This window comes from Mya arenaria, chromosome 1 (assembly GCF_026914265.1).
Source record: "Mya arenaria isolate MELC-2E11 chromosome 1, ASM2691426v1".
NCBI lineage: Eukaryota > Metazoa > Mollusca > Bivalvia > Myida > Myidae > Mya > Mya arenaria.
Genome location: NC_069122.1, coordinates 59,193,636 through 59,213,285, shown reverse-complemented (window position 1 = coordinate 59,213,285; position 19,650 = coordinate 59,193,636). Strand labels below are relative to the sequence as shown.

The window sequence follows — 19,650 nt, the reverse complement described above, 5'->3', positions numbered from 1 at the left end:
TCGATGTAAATTAACATTACGATGGTACTAAGCCTTTACACAATAAACACGTTTCGTTCTAGAACACCGAATGCGTTTTTCTCTCCCACTGTGGAACATTGAAGCCGTATTAAAACGCATCAATAAGGAAAATAGTACCGCAATGAGTGTTTCGTTTTCCGACGTCTGAAGGGTGATTTGTTTATATACAAATCCTAATTGAACGACTGACAGTGTTCAGTGAGAAAATGTCAGAGGGGATTTTACCCGTACTTCACAAAAATCGGCGCATAAGTCTACAATTGTATTACGCTCAATGATTCAAGCAGCATAATTTCTTCTAGAAATTAAAGTTTACTCTGTCCTTAAATATTACAGAATAGCATTCAAATACACGATTCGTTTTCTGAGTTGGCATGGCATATACGCATATACGTATTTCCATTACAAATATTGCATGACGAACGATTCGATAATTAATTGTGCGACTTGCTTCTTCTGAGAAATGCCCGTAAATAATGGAAGTGTCAGTTCTAATCATGACAAAACCTGACTACATGCTACGCCCAGCAAAGGCATTGCCACATCCATCACAAATAAGAAATAATTTTCCGTCTTTGGACGAAATCATGTGTGTGGTCTTAAAATCAATTTACTTCAAACCCATTCTGATTAACATCAAATCCAAACATACGCTCTGCAGGTAAGATCATGCAATGCAGTCAGGTTGATGAAAAATCTTCCTTTCTTAAATAAACTATCCATTTACTTCGAAACAGAGAAGGAGTAACACAGAATGACTAATACAGAAGGAATAGTTCAGGCATACATACCATAATGAAGAAAACACGTACTATTATCACAAGAAAACATTAAGTCAAACCTATCAGGGAATGTATAACTAGTAATCAATCAGAGTCCGTGCCGGCTAATTGCAACGCATTCGAAACGTAAACGTTCTCATTAAGCCAATAAATCACATGCATATTTTCATTTCCAACAGGGAATTTTCGAAGTATTTCGTGCTAAGTATGTTTTTATATATCTCTTCCAGTGAGTGGCATAAATGACTAGGGATACTTTCCAATTTGTTTTGGGAGATATTACCGTCGTTATATTGGCACCTTTGATTGGTTCTTTACAATATAACAATTGAGCATGCCAGCACTTAAAACCCTAGATATGGAAAATATACATGAATGCACTGGTGTATTTGAATTTAGAAATTTAGGTATCCGATGCTCAATTATGTGACCTTTGCATGGCTGATGACCCCATATCAGAAAGAATATTCATACCTTATACCAAATATTAAATTACATACAACCTTTTTTCGCCAAGTAAGATTACAAATTAGCCAATTCACGTATTATTTTAGTTTAAAACCCAGTACAAATACATCCATCTTACAGTACTGCCTGTACATTCAAGTCTACCCAGTGCATGAACGTTTCTTATCTCAGCTGAAAATTGGGCTGAACATAAAAGTATAACGTATGAGACAGGTAAAAACACAAAGATTTTTGGGCCATCCTTGTGAATAGTTGTACTGAGGACATACATCCTTATAGCCATTCTTGTAAATGGCTGCCCCGATTTTATACAGGGCTTTGAGGCCATCCTTATAAATCTTTGTACTGGAAACATAAAATAATCTTGAGCAATCCTTGTGGATTATTGTTATGGAAGATAAAGGGTTAAGGACTATTCTTGTGCATCATTGTTCACGGAGAATTACTGATTGTGCTGGAAACATACAGAATTCCGGCCATCCTTGTGAGTAATTGTACTGGGAATGTTCAGGGTTTTGGCCCATCCTTGTGAATGATTCTACTTGGCCACCATCATAAATAATTTGTTATGAATCATCAAAAGAATTATTGAAATACATATAAATGTGTTGTATCTAAAATTTTAACGTTTGTCATTCATAATGTTTTAATGAATGGCCAAACGCACCATTGTTGCTAACTTTAAAAGCAATCCGTTTCATTTGAAAATGAGTATAAATTTCTTTTTTCTGTTAAACTATATATGGCTATCAGCAAGTTGCACGACTTTGGCCATTTAAATGTCACTGTGTTGTACTAATTGTGTATGTCTATTAAGCCTTTAAGTATCTGTAGCACAATTTTTTCCTCACATTCTATTTGAGGTACGCCTTTAAGTACTAGGAGCACAATCTATGCAAGACAATCACGCAACCCTCACTGACCCGTTCTGGAACATATTACGCCGCATTATAAACCCATCTATCAGGAAAATAGTTCCGTAATGAGTGTTTTGTATTCCACCGTCAATGAAAGAGTGATTCGTTTTTATACGAATCCTAATTGATAGAATGACAGATTTCATCTAGAAAAAAGCGGGAGAGTCCGTCACAGGGGATGTAATGTTTTCCGTTTAGAAATGAGCAAATAAGTGTACAACATTAGCACAAACTGTGTTTCTAGCAAGAAACCTTTAACAGAGTAGTGTTGAAAATGGCTGTCAGATGCTGAATCAAGACTGCTTGACAGTGTTCCTCCAGACTTGGGTTATTTTTGAGATTCCGGCAAGGAGAATAAAACAATAATTAATATAAACATTCATCGTACTAATGACTTTTTTTAACCAGCATGATGAGCAGGTTACATGCATTCATATTCATATGTTACAATATCACTAAGCAATATTCAACGTTTATAAAAAGAGATCATATTCATCAAAATAGTAACCACTGTTTTATTTAGTGTTCTTATTAAAGTTAAATGTGCTCTTGAATGATATATATGTATGTAAAGAGAGAGAAAAATGTACCAATTAACCCATTGCTATTCTCATAACGCTATTCAACCATGAACAATGTGTGTTAATCGTCTTTTACGGCAACTACAATGCTTCAAATTCATAGATCGTGACTAAAGCCTAACATTTGTTAATATACTAATGCAGATGTTAGATTTTATTCAAACTAATCACAAATGTGCATGCTTTCTACTCGGCAATTAAACGGAAATTGAATTTATGGCATCTGTAGCTCCAATGGGAAATGAATTCTCAAATGAAAAAAACAATATTACGTATATTTTGTTGTTCTGAAAATTTGCATCAAGTTTAAATCTGTTTGAAGAAACTGTCGTTTAGCAGTTTTTTTATTCCACATGCAGAGTTATTTTTGTTTGCGTGTCTATACATCGTTTTGATAACATATGGTGAGTTAAATGAAATTATTCAAATGATTTACTTGCATAATTCTAACGATTCCGATGCAGCGCAAATAGCAATTTGCAGGACTGACAAGATATTACTCATTGGGTTGACTTATTGCAGTACTTAAATGGAAGGCTGAACATTTTATTCAAATAAATACGGTGTTTTGTTTACAGTAAGGAAGCCAAATATTGCTTTATAATTTATCAAAATAAAAATGTTTTACTCAGTTGCACTACCACGCGATTGAAAAGGTAGATTTATTGAATGTGTACCGCCAGTTGAAACTTCTCTCTATCATGTCATTTACACAATCCCACAATTGGCTAAAGCAGACAAACTTCATGAGGGACCATTTACGGGAGCTCATAACAAACGCAGTAAGATTGACATTACAATAAACGGCTTTCTGAATTATCGCTTTGAGAGCTATTGGACAGCTGCATACCTATACCGTAAAGTGTTCTGTAGCATTAACATTTTGCTTGTTGTCTCAGTCTTTGTCAATTTAGACGCATGTTAAGTTCACGCGAATTGCATTCAAATAACAAATGTCTAAATCGTCTAGTATTTTGACAAGTTTAAGCAATATGTTATAAAGTTGTTCCCATTACGCAGAGTCCATTATTTGTGTATAAAGCCCTAAACACGCATTTGTATGTGCAACAGGAATGACACTTGGGACAATACGCCTTGAGAACGTTATGCGGAGCATGCAACTTTGTGCTTTACTTAGGCATATATCGTTACAAAGATCTTCGCCAAAAAATGTATCCTATACTTTAACGATATCGCCGTGGACGTCATGTTGTGTTGACGTCATTTTCCGTTCATGACGTTATTTCCTGTATTGCATACAACCAGATGAAGGCCAGACACGTTTTAAGAATAAATGTTTTAATGTTGAAGAAGATATAAAAAGATATGCTATATGTTGGCGCTTTTTAACTGGGGAGTCTCTGGCCACGTGTCTATCAATCAAATTTAATTAATTTTTATTTTATCTGTAACTTAAGCATATGTTTTGTTTTTTTCATTTTTTCGGTCAAATGAGTTAAATATGAAAATGCATTTAAAGGATATGGCTAAAAAACAAAGTTGCATCCACCTATATTGTGCGCCTCTATAGGGGTAGGGAAGTGAAAAACATCTACCTACCTACCCACTCAAAAAATATGGGCGGGGATTGGTCAAACACACTTCTTGGGTTATCGTGGCATCGCCCAAGGCGATCCCACTTCCTGCTTTTCTGTCTTGGGACACCAGCTATGAAAGAACTGATTAACCTCTAATCCAGGTCTTTTAGGAGAGTGTCATCTTAAAGATAAAATTTATGACGGCAATATTCAACAAAACTCTTGATTATTCCTATTTTTGTTCACATACTCTTAATAAAATCCAGCGCAATTTCAGGACTATTTTATTTAGAGGACCAAGAACATGCTTATTTCTCTATAAATGTATTATACTCTGAAATATTGAACGAGCTAGATGGTTTGATGAAAACATCTAACAACTCATAATCCTTCAGTATTATGGGTGATAAAATAAAAAAGCAATTCGTGTTATCAGAGTCGAACCCATTTTAAATCGTCGTGTGTAGTTTCATTTCAATAATCAATTAACAAATCAAATATAAAATAATTAATTTCCATCAAGTTGAAACAATCAATAGAAAATAATCAAATCATTGTCAACATTTCCGTCTTAATATGAGATCAAAGATTTCTTCAAAGAAATGGTTAAGCAAAAAAAAAGAAATGTTTTAATGACAAACTCATCTATTCTCAGTTCATGTCCCTCAGTGTTGCCATATCAACTTTATTCAAATTTTTCATACAGAGAAACTCTTCTTCATGTTGAATCTTTTATTTGTTGTAAATAAAAGAAATTCCTTTATTTTGCAACAATCCTTGTTAAAGTCACGTTGTTTTGAAAGCGCTTGACGATACGCTCAAGATACATTTAATTTCAAAACATGGTGAAAGAGCTTTTTAGGGATGGATTTTATCGTACAAAATAAACAAAAATACTGTAATTGTAGATGAGTCGAGAGTCAGCCAGACGCTCACGAGTTCTTGTTGTGCAAGTAGAAATGTTCGACATCGGGAGCAGCTCGCAGTACCCACTGTAGCCTAATCTTTGTCATTCTATTATTTGCCTGCATGCTTCTGAATCTGGGCCGAATATTTTCTTGGAAGCCCCCACCCCCACCTTTCCTTAATGTAAGTATTGCTCAGTCATTTTAGAGGCATCTTAATGGGTTTTTTTCTGAATATTATTTTACTAGGTGTATGCACTTAATCTGACTAGCTAAATAAGAGAAAAATTCAGATACCACCGAGCTGGTTTGTTCTTGGCGTACGAACACTGTACGGGCACTGTATGAGCGTTATACGAACACATGTGCATCGTACGAGATACGTCCGAGCTCCTTGAGAGCTCCGCACGACTTGTCTGAGATGACCGTACAGATATTCTTTGATGGCGTCTCTCAAAGGATCGTACGGTGACATGTGACAAGAAGCTACGGACTGCATGGAGACCGTACGGGGTTTTAATGATTGATGAAATCTTGCGATTTCATAAATCGTACGGACATCGTACGTATATGTGACCATAACCCTTATGTCGAAATATTTTTATCGGAATTCAAATTCAGTTATCATTTAAAAGGGTTCATTTTTTAATTATTAGGCAAATATGATATCGAAATATTTTAATTATACAAGGCAATAAGTTATCTAAAAAGCAAATTTGCAATTATTGTTACTTTTTCCTTTTATTACCTTTGTATTTCGCTAAATTGAACTCATATACTACATACAAGGATGACCTTACCTTTCTCAAGCAAACTGGATATTAAAGGTAAATAAATCCATATATTTGACAAACTTTACGACCATTTTTAGTCTAATCTGATACTGTAATCATAGCCCCAATGCCTCTTCATGCATATTTGACCAAGAACATAAACTGCCCATTTACTTTTATGCGGAGACTGCCTACATTCACCGGGTCAGACTTAATCTAATACCCCCGTCTACTGAAACAACTGATTTTATTGACACAACTATTTTAACGATCTAGTAGTGGACTTGATAAACACCCCTAGTTATATTTACTGTATTATGTAGTTTGTGGTTTGTGCAACTTGTGGTGTTTTTCCATGTTTTTGATTTGTGATTGTTTGTTTTTGTGTTCGAGGTCATAGACGTTGACCCTGTGCCATTAAACGGTGTTTATGTTTAAATGTTCGACTACTGGACTTGTTTCTGTAGTTTTACATATAAATATTGGCCATAAATCATTAAAATGGCTTAAATCATTTGAATCATCGGGATGGCAGTACTTCTCGAAACGTTCATATTGATTGACGTTTTACGTGCCGTATTTATTAATTGAATCGCTGATATATTGGATAAATGTTTTTTGTTACGTAAGCTTCAAATAATAATGCTGTATGAAGTACGCGGCTAATTGCCATAACTACAACTTTGTACTTGTATTTGTAATTTTGACCTCAGAGTACATTCTATTTTTTTCGTGCAAAATCATGTTCTTGTGTAACTGACTTTTAATAATATGTACGAATGACCACACCAAACCAGAGCTTTCATGCAAATAGCACCACTCGTTCCTTTTATCAAGGAGCTCAAGTCAACATCTAGTTTGACTTAAACACTTATAAATTAAAGATTCGCATTCAGTTACAAGAGTAGACATTAACTTTTTATTTATTTAATGTACAGAAATTTATTTATGACAACCACAACGCCACCTTGACAGACATGCGTGAAAGACAAGCCCCTGCCGGATTTTCCTTGAAAAAACAACAACAACAACACCAACAACATCAACAACATCAAAGAAACAACATCGACGCAATCTGTAATGCGGTAAAGTAAATTCAAATCAAAACATAAATTATTATGATGACTTATTACAGCTTAAAAAAGAAGAAGAAAACACATATCAGAACTAGATATGTTGACATATACTGTTTCATCTCCTTACGCGTACATAATTCAGCGATATGGGCTAAATATAATATTCCCTTGAAAGGTGCGTGTCTTGTCAGTAAAAAAATATATTCAATCAGTATGTACGTTTTAATTTCATTGAAGGTCTATATAAAAAATAACCGTCGCCAAGCTGTGCTAGACTAGAACATTAAATTCCCACGTGTTTTAGAATCTAAATATATCTTACGATACAATCATTTATCTTTCAACTTCTTTCTTATATGTCAGTTAATTAAAACATTAAGAAAAAAAAGATGAACAAATGTTAGTTTGACATTAATTATGCATACCATTATTCAACGAGTGAAGATGGGGCTATATTTAACATGCAAGATTAAGCTGTTAGGAAGACAATACTGCGTGTGCATTGAAGTATCTAATTAAATATTAAAGTGGTTTTATCAAGAGTCCTTTTCTAAAGTGTTTCTGATTAACTCATTGACATGCTTAATAATGATTCGTGTTTGAGTGAACGTGACATTCTTGAAAGTTTATGTTGTACTGTTCTGTTACGTTCAAAATTGAATAGTAAGCCTGTATTTCAACGTAACACATTTAACGGTTGACCCGCTAAACTAAAGGCCCGTATTGCTCGAAACATATTTAGTCCTGTGATACATGATAAAGCTAAGCTCACTCATTTCGTTTTGGTATGATTTTCATTTTGCATTCGGAGCTCCTCGGCCATTTTATCGAAAACAACCTCGGATGTATATGGACGGTTTACGATGTCAGAAATCGATACACTTTAAGTCCGCTGCAAGTAGATCGCGTAGAAATTTCATTTAACAGTTCAACTTAATGACTTAACTCTTGAGAATCTTAATTATGTTTGAAATAATATACTTCACTTGTAATCAATTTAAACTGAGATCAACAAATACAAGCTAAAACACTACATTAAATTTATGATATCATTTAAATTTTACGATCTACTTATTCCGATGTACCGGCATACATCCGAGGTTGTTCCGAATGTCTCATGTTGAAGAGTTGTGCGACTTTTACGGGAAATTTTAACTCTAACCCTTATGTAGCATAGACACATAAGAGATGAGCTTGCCATCAAAATGTTGCTGTTGTTTTTGCATGTGCCATTCTCTGGAGAAAACTGTAATCTCATATTAAGGCGCAAATGTTGACAATGATTTGATTGTTTCCTATTTATGTTTCAACTTGTTGAAAATTAATTATTTGATAAGGAATCCCATGCTGACTGATAACACACATTTTACTCTATCATGTTACAAGTTTAACAAGCTTAACACTAGCAAAATAGTATAATAGCAGAAGTCAAGCGTCAGACGAATTAAGTAACCCCGCAGAAGAAAGCCATTGACGTTCTAAAGACTTATTAGACATTATCTGTGGAAACAAATTTGACGTTTAATGCTTATACGGATGGACGTTGTATTTATCTCACTAATTAGATAAATCACAAACATAAATCGCGAAATAAAAATAATAAATTTTCGCAGTCACCACGAATTCATTTAAAAATCAAGCTTCTCTATTTAATACAAAAGTATTTCAGCTTTTTGCCCTTTTTTCAAGACTTCAAGACCTTGTTTCACTTTCGTTGAAACGTTTGAATTATAAGTCGATGAATAAAACATTGTTTAAAAATCCGTGCTCCTTCCTCGATTTTAAAGATAATTGTGCCTGAGAAACTTGAGGGTATACTTTCTTCTGAAAGAACATATTGGTCGTTCATATCAACATTGTTACCGTCTGCTCTGCTCATAAGTCTATGTGAATCATTCTATCAGACGCTCTGGAAATGTAATGCTGTTACAAGTACACGGGTATTTCTGTTAGAGAACATCAATGTGAAAGACCAATGCTGTGAAAATGACAAATTACGTCAAATAAATATGTATTCCAAATGCTCCAATGTCCTTGGTTTTACTAGACTACAACTAAAAGTTTATTTTTTAGTTTCCATCAAAGGCATCTCGAAATTTCGCATATGACATTCGCCTCGGTATATAAATTCTGTCTTTCTGTCAGTGAATATCAGATGTTATTATATCACTTCCTATATAAATCACCAGTCGAAACATTTTGCTCTATGACCGATCAAGCTGACGGTATAGCTGGTCAAAAGTTCTGAATTTTCTTGTGGGTACATTGTTTTCTTTTGGTTAATTGCCCTTCTTTTTTCTCGATATACTAACAAAATTATCACACGAACAACTGTTTTTACGTGTTGCCTGCACATTCATGATGCGACTATAATAAAAGAAAAAAATATTAAAATGAAACACTATACTCGACACAAGGAACCTGATGTGGTTAAAATAAACAGTGTTCATTATAAGTCAAAACCTTAAAATAAACACTTCTTAACAGATATTTAGTAAGGATAATTATATAAAGGCGGCGTTCTCACAATAAAGATGTGCATTGAAGTAGAAAAAAACGAATTTCATTTGAATGATAATAAGCATGACTCGAGGGGTTATTGTTTTCGAACTAAAAGATCACCGACAAAATACATATAGATAATATATCATTCATTTAAAGGTTATAACATTATGCTAATAAAAAAGTTAAAAACAGATTAACCAATAATTGTTGCGATCTTTTAAATCTACCTACACCACACATACACCTTATGCACCAGTCAATTGTAACCACGGCCCCCAGCGTGGACTTTGACTTTCGGTCCTGTCAATCCCGGGTAAAATCCCCGTTCTGCGGGAACAAACTACTGGTAAAATCCCCGCCAATGCCCCCCGCTGCCCGGGGACGTCATAGGTAAGGCCTAATCCCGGCTATTGTTTGCGCAAAAAACAAAACCAACGCATTAACTCGGCACTGCGGGGCCACCTGGAAGGTAAAACACGGCCCATTGGGCCCGCTATCCCCGGTATACACCTGGGGCGGGGGGCAAAGTAACAATAGACTGGTGGATTAGATTGTCACGGCACGCATGTGCAATATGTAAAAGGCATGTTGATATATATGGAGCATACATGTACCCGTCTGAGAACATGTGTGCGCATTACATTACCGAAAAAAAGGAACAACATTACCATAACTTGAAATATAAACATACACATTTGTTCATGACTAGTCTGCTTCCATATCATGTGTCTGCTACATGATAGAATTTTACGAACGTTTAGCATTTGAAATGCAGCGTATCATATCAATATTAACATAAAATTATGCATATGCGCGGTGTTTTGATAATTTTCTCTGCAAGAATTTAGTTATCTAGCGTCGATGTGTTAATTGCACAAAGTGGATTTTTTTAAACACATAAATCAATTTTTCACTAAGTCGAGGTTCATCAATCTTGTCGTTCAGTCAAATATAATAAATGGCTTGTGTACAAACCGGTTTACACCCAGACGACAGTATAAGTTTATTGTTGTGTGTAACCTCAAAATGTGCGCGAGGACTCTAAGCATAAAATAAAGACACGTGAATGTTTTAGATATAATTGGGAAATGTAGAAAATATGTACACAAGAAGGCCTAACACAAGTTTACTTGATCGATGTATATAATTGTCTTACGCTTTATTCAGATTCCGTCAGTTAAAGTGAGTTTGCAGCCCCATTTCCTGGAGTCAACACATCACGAATCACGGTGAAGAAGAATTTACACGTTCCGGTCATAAAAGTAGCTTTAAGTAATAACCCATAGTTCTGTCGTTGCTCTTAGAGGTAATAGGCATTGAGCATGTCAAAACATCATGTGTATGCTTAATGTAAATTTATTTGGGAAAACGTAGTAATGGTAGTCAATGGAAATGGCAATAGTGTTCTTTGACCTAAATGCTGAACAATATTTTATATACAGTGTTAGGAATTTAGGAGGAGTGTTTTCTACAGAATTACACAAAGGAAAGGGGAAACGCTTTAATCTTACCATCAGATGCTGGAGTTTCATAACCGTTGATCAAGTATGGAGAAACGCTAGATACAATGTGTTTCAGTGCATTAATAACTTAGTCAAGGGCCATAACCCTTAAATGTATTACTATTGCATAACAATTTTAAACTCCAACATGCTTCACAAACAGGTAATAACAAATAGTGTTCGTTCTATAGTATGATGGTTTTACTACATTCCGTGGTTATTTTATATTAAGTAAAAATCAGATAAAATGCTACATGCAGAAATGTTTAATTTACGTTTTTTATATTGATGTATATTAATTAAAGACATAACGAATTTAACGTGTGTGAAAATAAATAGTCTATGTTAGTTCCTTACTTTGAGTGAATATCTTATTGAATGTTATTCTTAATCAAGATTATCACGACCTTTGCAAAAATAAAACCTGCTCAGTCGAACCCATTATAAAGACATTCGCCATAAAGATGTGTGTAATTAAATGTAAAAATTGTTTTGTACGTTGACCAAACAATAAATTATTGCTAAACGGAGCTTACTACCAGACCTTTTGACCCATTATTTATTGTCATTTGTCATTTTTCCGTGATTTTATATTTGATTTTATTTACTACCCTGGTAAGTGATATAAAAAAATGAAGACAAATGTTTGAGATTATTCTAAAAAAGACTATTAAATTCAAATCCCGAAGTTTTGCTGTAAGATAAATTATATCTAAAATATTTTCACTCTATTTTTGATGCCAACGCACACTATAACAAGGCCTTCAATGTGCACACTGACGCCTCTTCTACTAGTCTTGGGGCCGTGTTAAACTATGTGTCTGATGGTGTCGACCGGAGTGTGGTTATTTGTAGCCAAAGCCTTAAACAATCGGTGCGCAATTATCGTTCACGTAAACAAGATTTTTTTGTATTGCAATGCGCCCTTTGTGATAAGTTCCACGACTATTTATATGGTTTTCAGTCTGAGCAATTTACGGACATCAACTCCTATGTACAGAGTACTGAGATACATGATGTCTGTGGCCAAAGATGGATAGCAACGCTTGCTGTGAAAGACTTCAAGATATTTTACCGACCCAGCAAGATAAAGATTGACGCTGACATATTCTCTACACAACGAACGTCCTCTAGCAACGACAGCGAATATATATCAACTCGTAGTATTGATGTTAATGTCGTCAGAGCTTTTGCAAATATGCACTATGTCGCTACATCGCCCTTCAATGCATTACATGCAATATTAACGACGACTGAGGTTAGATAACCCTGCACTGTTTCATATTCTTCAGTCTAAAGATTGGGTAAAGGCCGAAAGGCAGACATTGTCCTTTCAGAGATCCGTCATCTTGTTGCACTTGGTCAAGTTGTGGACAGAAAACATATGTTTGCCTGTCGCATCGAAATACTTGCATGTTTTTGAACATCTGTCACATTAGGGAGGTATTCTTGTACACTCCATAAATCAAAAGGTTGAGAAAGTAGAGCAAGTTGTTTTGCCCGAGTCAGTTTATTTTTCACCCATTACATGACGACCTTCGCCGCAAGGGTCGTGACAGAACTCTCGCTATTCACAAATAAGTAAGAATGGCTGTATTTGCCTGGCATGGACGCCGACGGATGCGACGTGGGTCAAACTGTATATATTCGCCGGAATATAGCCTAACCGATAGCAACGAGTCTAGTGAACATTTAGTCGTCGAGTCATGCAAAGAGTTTTGGTCGCTGGAGATCACGAAGGGTGGTACTCGTAACCGTTGATAACTTAACGCGCTACGCACAGGCCATTCTCAGGCGTTTTCAAACGGCGAACACTGAAAAAGTCTTATTTCACTCGGGCGTTAATCTACTATAGATAATACTATGTAGCGTTATTTAAGGTATTGCAGATGTAAACTTATCACTGCATTCAAGTAACCTTGTTTTAATGGTATTTAACCCTATGCCTTATCAAATTAACATACGGTTGGTCAACCGTGAATACGGTTGATCTGTCTCATTCTACAGTAAACAACTGGTTATTCAGCATACATTTTCATTGAAGGGAAGTTTACCATCATTTGCCACTTCCATTGTTTCGCCATTTGTATCATTTTCTTTTTGTCAATTGTAGTTATGCGTTGCGCCGTCGTACGAATATTATTCTTTCTTTTGTATTATATTGGCCATTCTATGCTTGACAACTGATAATTTAGCATCTATTTAAAATATGAATTATACGTACATATATTTCAGTCGCTATTTCTTTGTAACCCATCGTCAATAACACTTACCCGAGCTAGACATCCGGTAGCAGAGATAACGTTACTGATTTACATGTCTAAACATTACATTCTTTATGAAGATTTTATATCATTATCCGTAAAATAGGTAAACTGGTATGAAATAGTGCGTATCTTTCCGTCAGACAAACTAGAGTTACTATGTTTTATCCTGCAACTTATCAATTACAGTAAAAAAGATAATTTGATGGTGTTAAAAATATACAGCTATATTACCATAAATATGAAAGCACGCAACCCGAAATTAAGGCCTAAGGAGAAAGGACAATCTCGATTATAATAAATCCAAGCAAATGAAAACTCTACAATTCGCATAGTTTGTTTCAAATTTTCATTTTATTGTGTTAATTCTGTTAAGAACAACCCTACCCGTAAATTAAGTGCATCAAGTCCGTGGGGTCGCTTTTCATGTATTAAAAAGAAAGTATTTAAAAAGAAATGTCACTATGTCATTTCCTCTTTCAATTGTATGTACATGTAATTGGAATTTCAAATATTAATGCAGACAGTTAAACTAAAACCGACGAGTCCCTTAATCGTATTTCGTGCAAAATCAGCTACATCTTAAAAAGTGGTGTGCAAATTGAACAATGTTTATGCACGTTTCACGCTAGATTTGGATTACAGGTCAAATGTCAAGACACTGTCATAATGGAAATAAATTCTGCATTCTATGCATGCAACAATACCGATGCTGTCGGTTAAAATCATATGCGATGCAGCTTAATGATATGCATGCATGTTAGCAGGTAATAATTCGGTAGAGGTCATTTTATAATAAAACTGCAACCGCAGCTGTCTAATTCATGTCGAGGGCTTAGCACAAGATTCTTGACACGCCTTCTAATAATATCTTGAGTTACAACAGTATTGCACTAAGTCCGGTGATGAACCGTATTTTGATCTTTCCTTTGTGTGAGAATGTCAACCTCATCTTAATGACATTGCGTTTATGTGTTCTCATTATGTGCACTGCTGGTACGGTTGTCAAACAGGGCCAGTAAAACCTAGGATGCACTCCAGACGTGTTGAATCGTGTTACTATTATTGCATCAGAACACTATGTTAAGTTTCGGTGCATTCATGTTCCTTGTTCTCTGATGTAATGAGTATAGCTGCAAAGTATTATATTCATTTTTAATGCATTTATGTTCCCCAAGTCTCTCTTGCTTCGAAACTTAATAAAAAACTTATGTTTATTAATCGGTGTAACATTTCAAAATAGTCCGTAATATAAAAAGGGTCGAGTTTAAATAGTAATTTGTTTAATAAACTGATGCTAAATCACTCTCAATGTCACGATGATGCTCGAGTGTGTGTTCTTGTGTTGATGGGGAAAGCAGAGAACCCGGAGAAAAAGCACTCTGTGACCACTAAATCAATCTCATATGCGCCCATACCGGGAATCGAGCCCGGATCGGCTTTGAAAATCGAGTGCGCTAATCACTGCGCTAATTTGATACCCAACAGGGTCTTACTCTAACATCACTAATGAGTGTTTTGAGAATATTTTGTTTTATTCTCAATAAAGTCAAAACATTAATGTACAGTCAAACCCCGCTGCCTCGAACTCGCTTGGCTCGAATTCCTAATTGGCTCGAACTTGATGTAAAGGACCTATTTCTTTATACTGAATGTAAACAATCCCGTTTGGCTCGAATTTTCCGATGCGCCCTGGGTGTTCGAGCCAACGAGGTTCGACTGTATTTCAAAAATGATTAGGATATCATATTGTTTGGCCAGCGAGACACTTAAATTGTGAAAGTGACTTAAGCTAGGAATTAACGAATACTGGCCTAGTGGCTTATGAATAACGTCATGTCTTGCAAAATATCATAGAAAAACAGAGCGATAAATATGTAACTTTAATTATCATAACAAATTATTTTGATGATCCATGAATTCCGTAACAACGTCAACTTGTTACATGTACGTAATTTGAGATCCGGTTTTCACCACATGGGTATTAATTATATTGTTTTTTAAGTCTCTTATTACGCATTCTAGCTATGATACATGTGTACGTCAACGTCAACTTCAAGCCTAATGATTATATCAATATATCAAACACGTCCATATAAATTCTAAGGCGTAAAAAAAATACATTTGGTTCCGTATCCCGACCCTACCTACGGAATAGGCGCCGACCCAACCGTTTTAATAGTCAATTTAAAAAAAAAATTGCTTTTTAATATGTAGTTTAAAACCTTAAATACATACAGAAGATAACTTTAACAACATTCTCCAATGATGAAAATGACATTCTTATATAAAGCCTAATAAAAAAAGCCTACCTACCCTATCTATTTTTGAAAAAGATGTAACCCTAACCAAACATTTTTTTAGGCCTTGTGCGTCGCAAAAGCCTAACAGAGACTAGTTCACGCTTCATTTACGTTCAGACATCGATTGTTTTCTTTATTTCGTGTGAAATGTGATCACAATGCTGCAAGTTCTTGTTTGGTGTGTGTTGGTTAAAAGACGTAAAACAAATGTATTTTTACTAAATTTGAAAAATATTGTCGCCAATACAATAATTAGTTAACGATTCGCTGGGAACCAGTGTGATCAGTCGCTGTAACAAACACATGCAGATGTGTTTTGCAAAAATATATAGAATTAGATCTTATCGATGTACAGATAACTAAATTATCAAAGCGATGGCAAAAAATAAACATAATCTGCAAATTAGCCACTATCGTTTTAACCAGTGTATTGATTCGTTTGCATACGCGGGTACAAATATTTATACTGGTAATCAACCTATTACATTAGCATTTACCAGTTCTAAAGTCAGACCTGTATCTTGCCAAAAACAATATTGGAATCACAGTAACCCGTTGTGTAAACTAATTCTTAAAGTAAAGAAAGAACAATGTCTTAATCTCAAGACCCAGACAGCTTCTCCCCGTTATAGAATGTTCATCCACAGTCATATCCTAATATATTAAAGTGACTGCCTCTCGCATTATGCAAATGAAATATCCACTACTGAGTTCAATAAACTTCCACACTGGAAAATAGAATACCTCGTTGTGAAAGCCATAATTTTCGTAAACATTTTATCATACGGTATAGCTTTTAATAGCAAGGATGTATACCTAACCTGCCAACTATGCCTTACACAATTATATGTAAGCTAATGTTTTTATCGAGAGATTTTAAGTTCAGTATTGTAAAAGGAAAGCCTCGCTGCATACCCTTGTAATTCTTTAACGTTTTAAAGCTGCACTCTCACAGCTTTACCGTTTTGACAAAGATTAGATCGCAGATTTTCATATTTCCGTTCGAAGATTAATGTTTTATGGCTAAACGCGTTACTTACGGTTTAAAAACATGCACAAATCATCAATTTTTGAACTATGATATGAAAATTTGCGATCTGATTTTTGTAAGCAGACTTATATTACTGGTTGCCGTTCATTTTTGCATAAATTGGCTCTTTCAAAGACAAAAAATAAAAAAGTTGACAAAACGTTCAATCCGTGAGAGTGCAGCTTTAATATACGGCATGTAGGGTTGTTTCAACAGTCAGAATGAAGAATACATGTGTAGAAAATGCTAAACAAAACTTATGGTGAAAAGAAACATACGGCAGTCGTAAACATTTCAATCGGTATATATCAAAATGCATGTTTTTTTATAATAGAACGCATACCCTCTGTACAAAAGATGCTTTACAAAATAATATTTTGATATCGGTATATTCAATTTTACTTATCGCCCGATGAATAAGGTGTGCATTTAATCGGTATTGTTTAAATAATCAGAACGCATGCATTATTAATCAAACGATACTAAATAAAGTAAATATTTTAGCCGTTATTGATAAGTATACGATACTGTAAAACCGCAATATATTTTTATGACTGAACAGCAGTATTCGTATTTGTATTTCACGATTGACGTGTGAAATATTTACTTGAGCGTGAAGGGGTGAAAATATATAGTAAGCGATACTTCACATTTCTGTTTATGATATGCCAAAAAAGAATATAAAACGACAGATGATGGTACTTTTTCAGCAAGCACGCCAAATTATTAGCGAATATAACGCAATTTCAGATAGCTCAATCACATTCAATTCATGCCGTGACGTTCACTTCATTTCATTACGTTACGTAACAAAGCATAACTTCGCGAAGAGTGTATTTGGTGACATGATTAAAATGAGATTAGAGCAAATTAAAATTTTCAATCAGTGGTAAATATCTTATTGTTATTTCACTGTCTAAACTAATGAAATGTCATTTTAAATTCTCTAAGTGATAAATCTCAATAAATCACAGGAAAGCGTAAACAATTCATTTTCCTTACCATCTAATGGATAAGGCGTGTTTCGGATGGTTTGGTTGCACTCTGACATAACACTCTTGTACTCCTGATAATCCTCGATATAATCCCTCGCGATCTCCATGTCGTTGTATAAGTACTTTCTTATATGTGGTTCATAATTATTATATCCGTCATAAGCATAAACCTCATCTGGCGTCGGTGTGTTCGTTAATCCGTTTTGTACGGCGTTCACATCGCTAGCGTTACCAACGCTATCCCCGTATAAATCGGCTATGGCGTTAACGTTGGCGTTTGGAGTTTTAAAACTAACGTCCGTATTCTCTACCGTCTCGCCATCTGTCCACGTTACGGTTGTCATATTTCAGGACGTTTGAGTTTCGCCAAATTAATGGAGTAAGGCAATTTTTACCTACTTAGGATAAGGTAGAAGATGGCCTTTTTGCACACACATATCCATTTGAGTAATTGTCCAACTTGCTTAATTAATTTGTCATTCTATTTAATAAATCCAAAACGTCACATTGTTAGAGTAGCGATTTGTCACGCTAGGAGTTAAACTCCTGTATTCAAGGTCACAGTAGTAATAATGATTAAAATCTTTTAATTCATAACGATGTTTAAACTCGTTTCTTTTATAAAAAACACTTTTGAAATATCGGCATGTTTGGTATTTCACTATACTCACTAAAGGCACAATCTACATTTTAACAGCCGGCTAAGTTGACGGATGGTATACAATGTTTATTAGTTAAACTGTATTTCTCTAGCGAAGTTTTACATGACAAGGTCATCTTTCATCGAGACGGCGTTATCTTATAAATACTCAACTTACTTGTAAATCAAATATCATCCAACTATGTATCATTTACATATCTCGTGTCCATTTTCCCGTTCAGTGTTTTTTGTACATAATTAAAACAGGCTAAAACAATTTAATTTATTACAGCGTTAAAGCTGAATACATTTTAAGATGCATTAAGCATGTCTACAAAAACGAAACAATGATATTCATACGCGACATCTAAGTGTTTTTACACGACAAGCTACAATGGAGTAAGTGTTCAATTCGACATTGACTTACTACCTCATGGTTTAACCGGTGAGATAGATGTTCAATATTGAAAACTTCGCCGCGATGATACCGCGTCAACCACTGGCTAAGATATCGCCCTCAGTCTCGTGTAGAGCAAGTGAGCAGCGAGCAGCCTTTACGGACCAATAGTATTGGATAATTTGTTTTATATGAAGCTACTGTGGTATTTATATATATGCATAAACATTCACAGGCTTTGAAAAGATATATTCTGCATATGGAACTATGAATCACTTGTCAGATGCATAAAATATTCTAATAAAGTTGTCTTAACGTCACTTGACAGATGTATACAATATCATTTATTATGTGATCATGCAGTATATTTCCGTATCGGAACGCACGCGCGTACAAAATATCCTGTATTTGTTCTGCATTGTACTATTCACATGTCCAATGTCTAACCTGTGAAAATGACCCAAACGCGTGAAAAGGCTGCGAATGAAAATCGTGATCGACAGACGCTCGTAAATTAGAGTGACATAAATACTCTTTGATAACCATTATCAGTTCTCGTATCAAAACGTTAAAATATTGTCAAAATCTAATATCAACGCGTTTATCATTAAAGTATCTGGAGTGATGAAAGATACAATATAATAAATAAGTAATTTTAATTAGTTAACGGCTCGTCGAGTATGTTTTTCCAAGCTTTGTACTCGTCCAAATATATCTTCGTATTGTACACAACAATGTTAAATGACCTATACTTATCCAAATGTCACTGGTCAGATATATACACTATTATTATAGTTCTCTAGACACGACTGGTAAAAATACAATATTATAATATAGTTATCTAAACTATGACCGTCAAAATATATACAATATTAGAATTAAGTTGTCTAAACATGACCGGTCAGAATATATAGAATATTAGAATTAAGTTGTCTAGACGTCACTGGTCAGAA

General features: G+C 34.8%; 1 protein-coding gene across 1 annotated transcript in view; it reads right to left on the bottom strand.

The window, feature by feature from the left end:
• The window catches only part of LOC128239983 (calcitonin gene-related peptide type 1 receptor-like), a 34,812-nt gene extending 16,093 nt beyond the window's left edge, over positions 1-18,719 (bottom strand). The window contains exon 1 of the mRNA XM_052956463.1: positions 17,668-18,719. Coding sequence (XP_052812423.1) covers positions 17,668-18,004 — 337 coding nt within the window. The 5' untranslated portion in view covers positions 18,005-18,719. The remainder of the gene's footprint in view (positions 1-17,667) is intronic.
• Between the last annotated feature and the right edge of the window lie 931 nt (positions 18,720-19,650).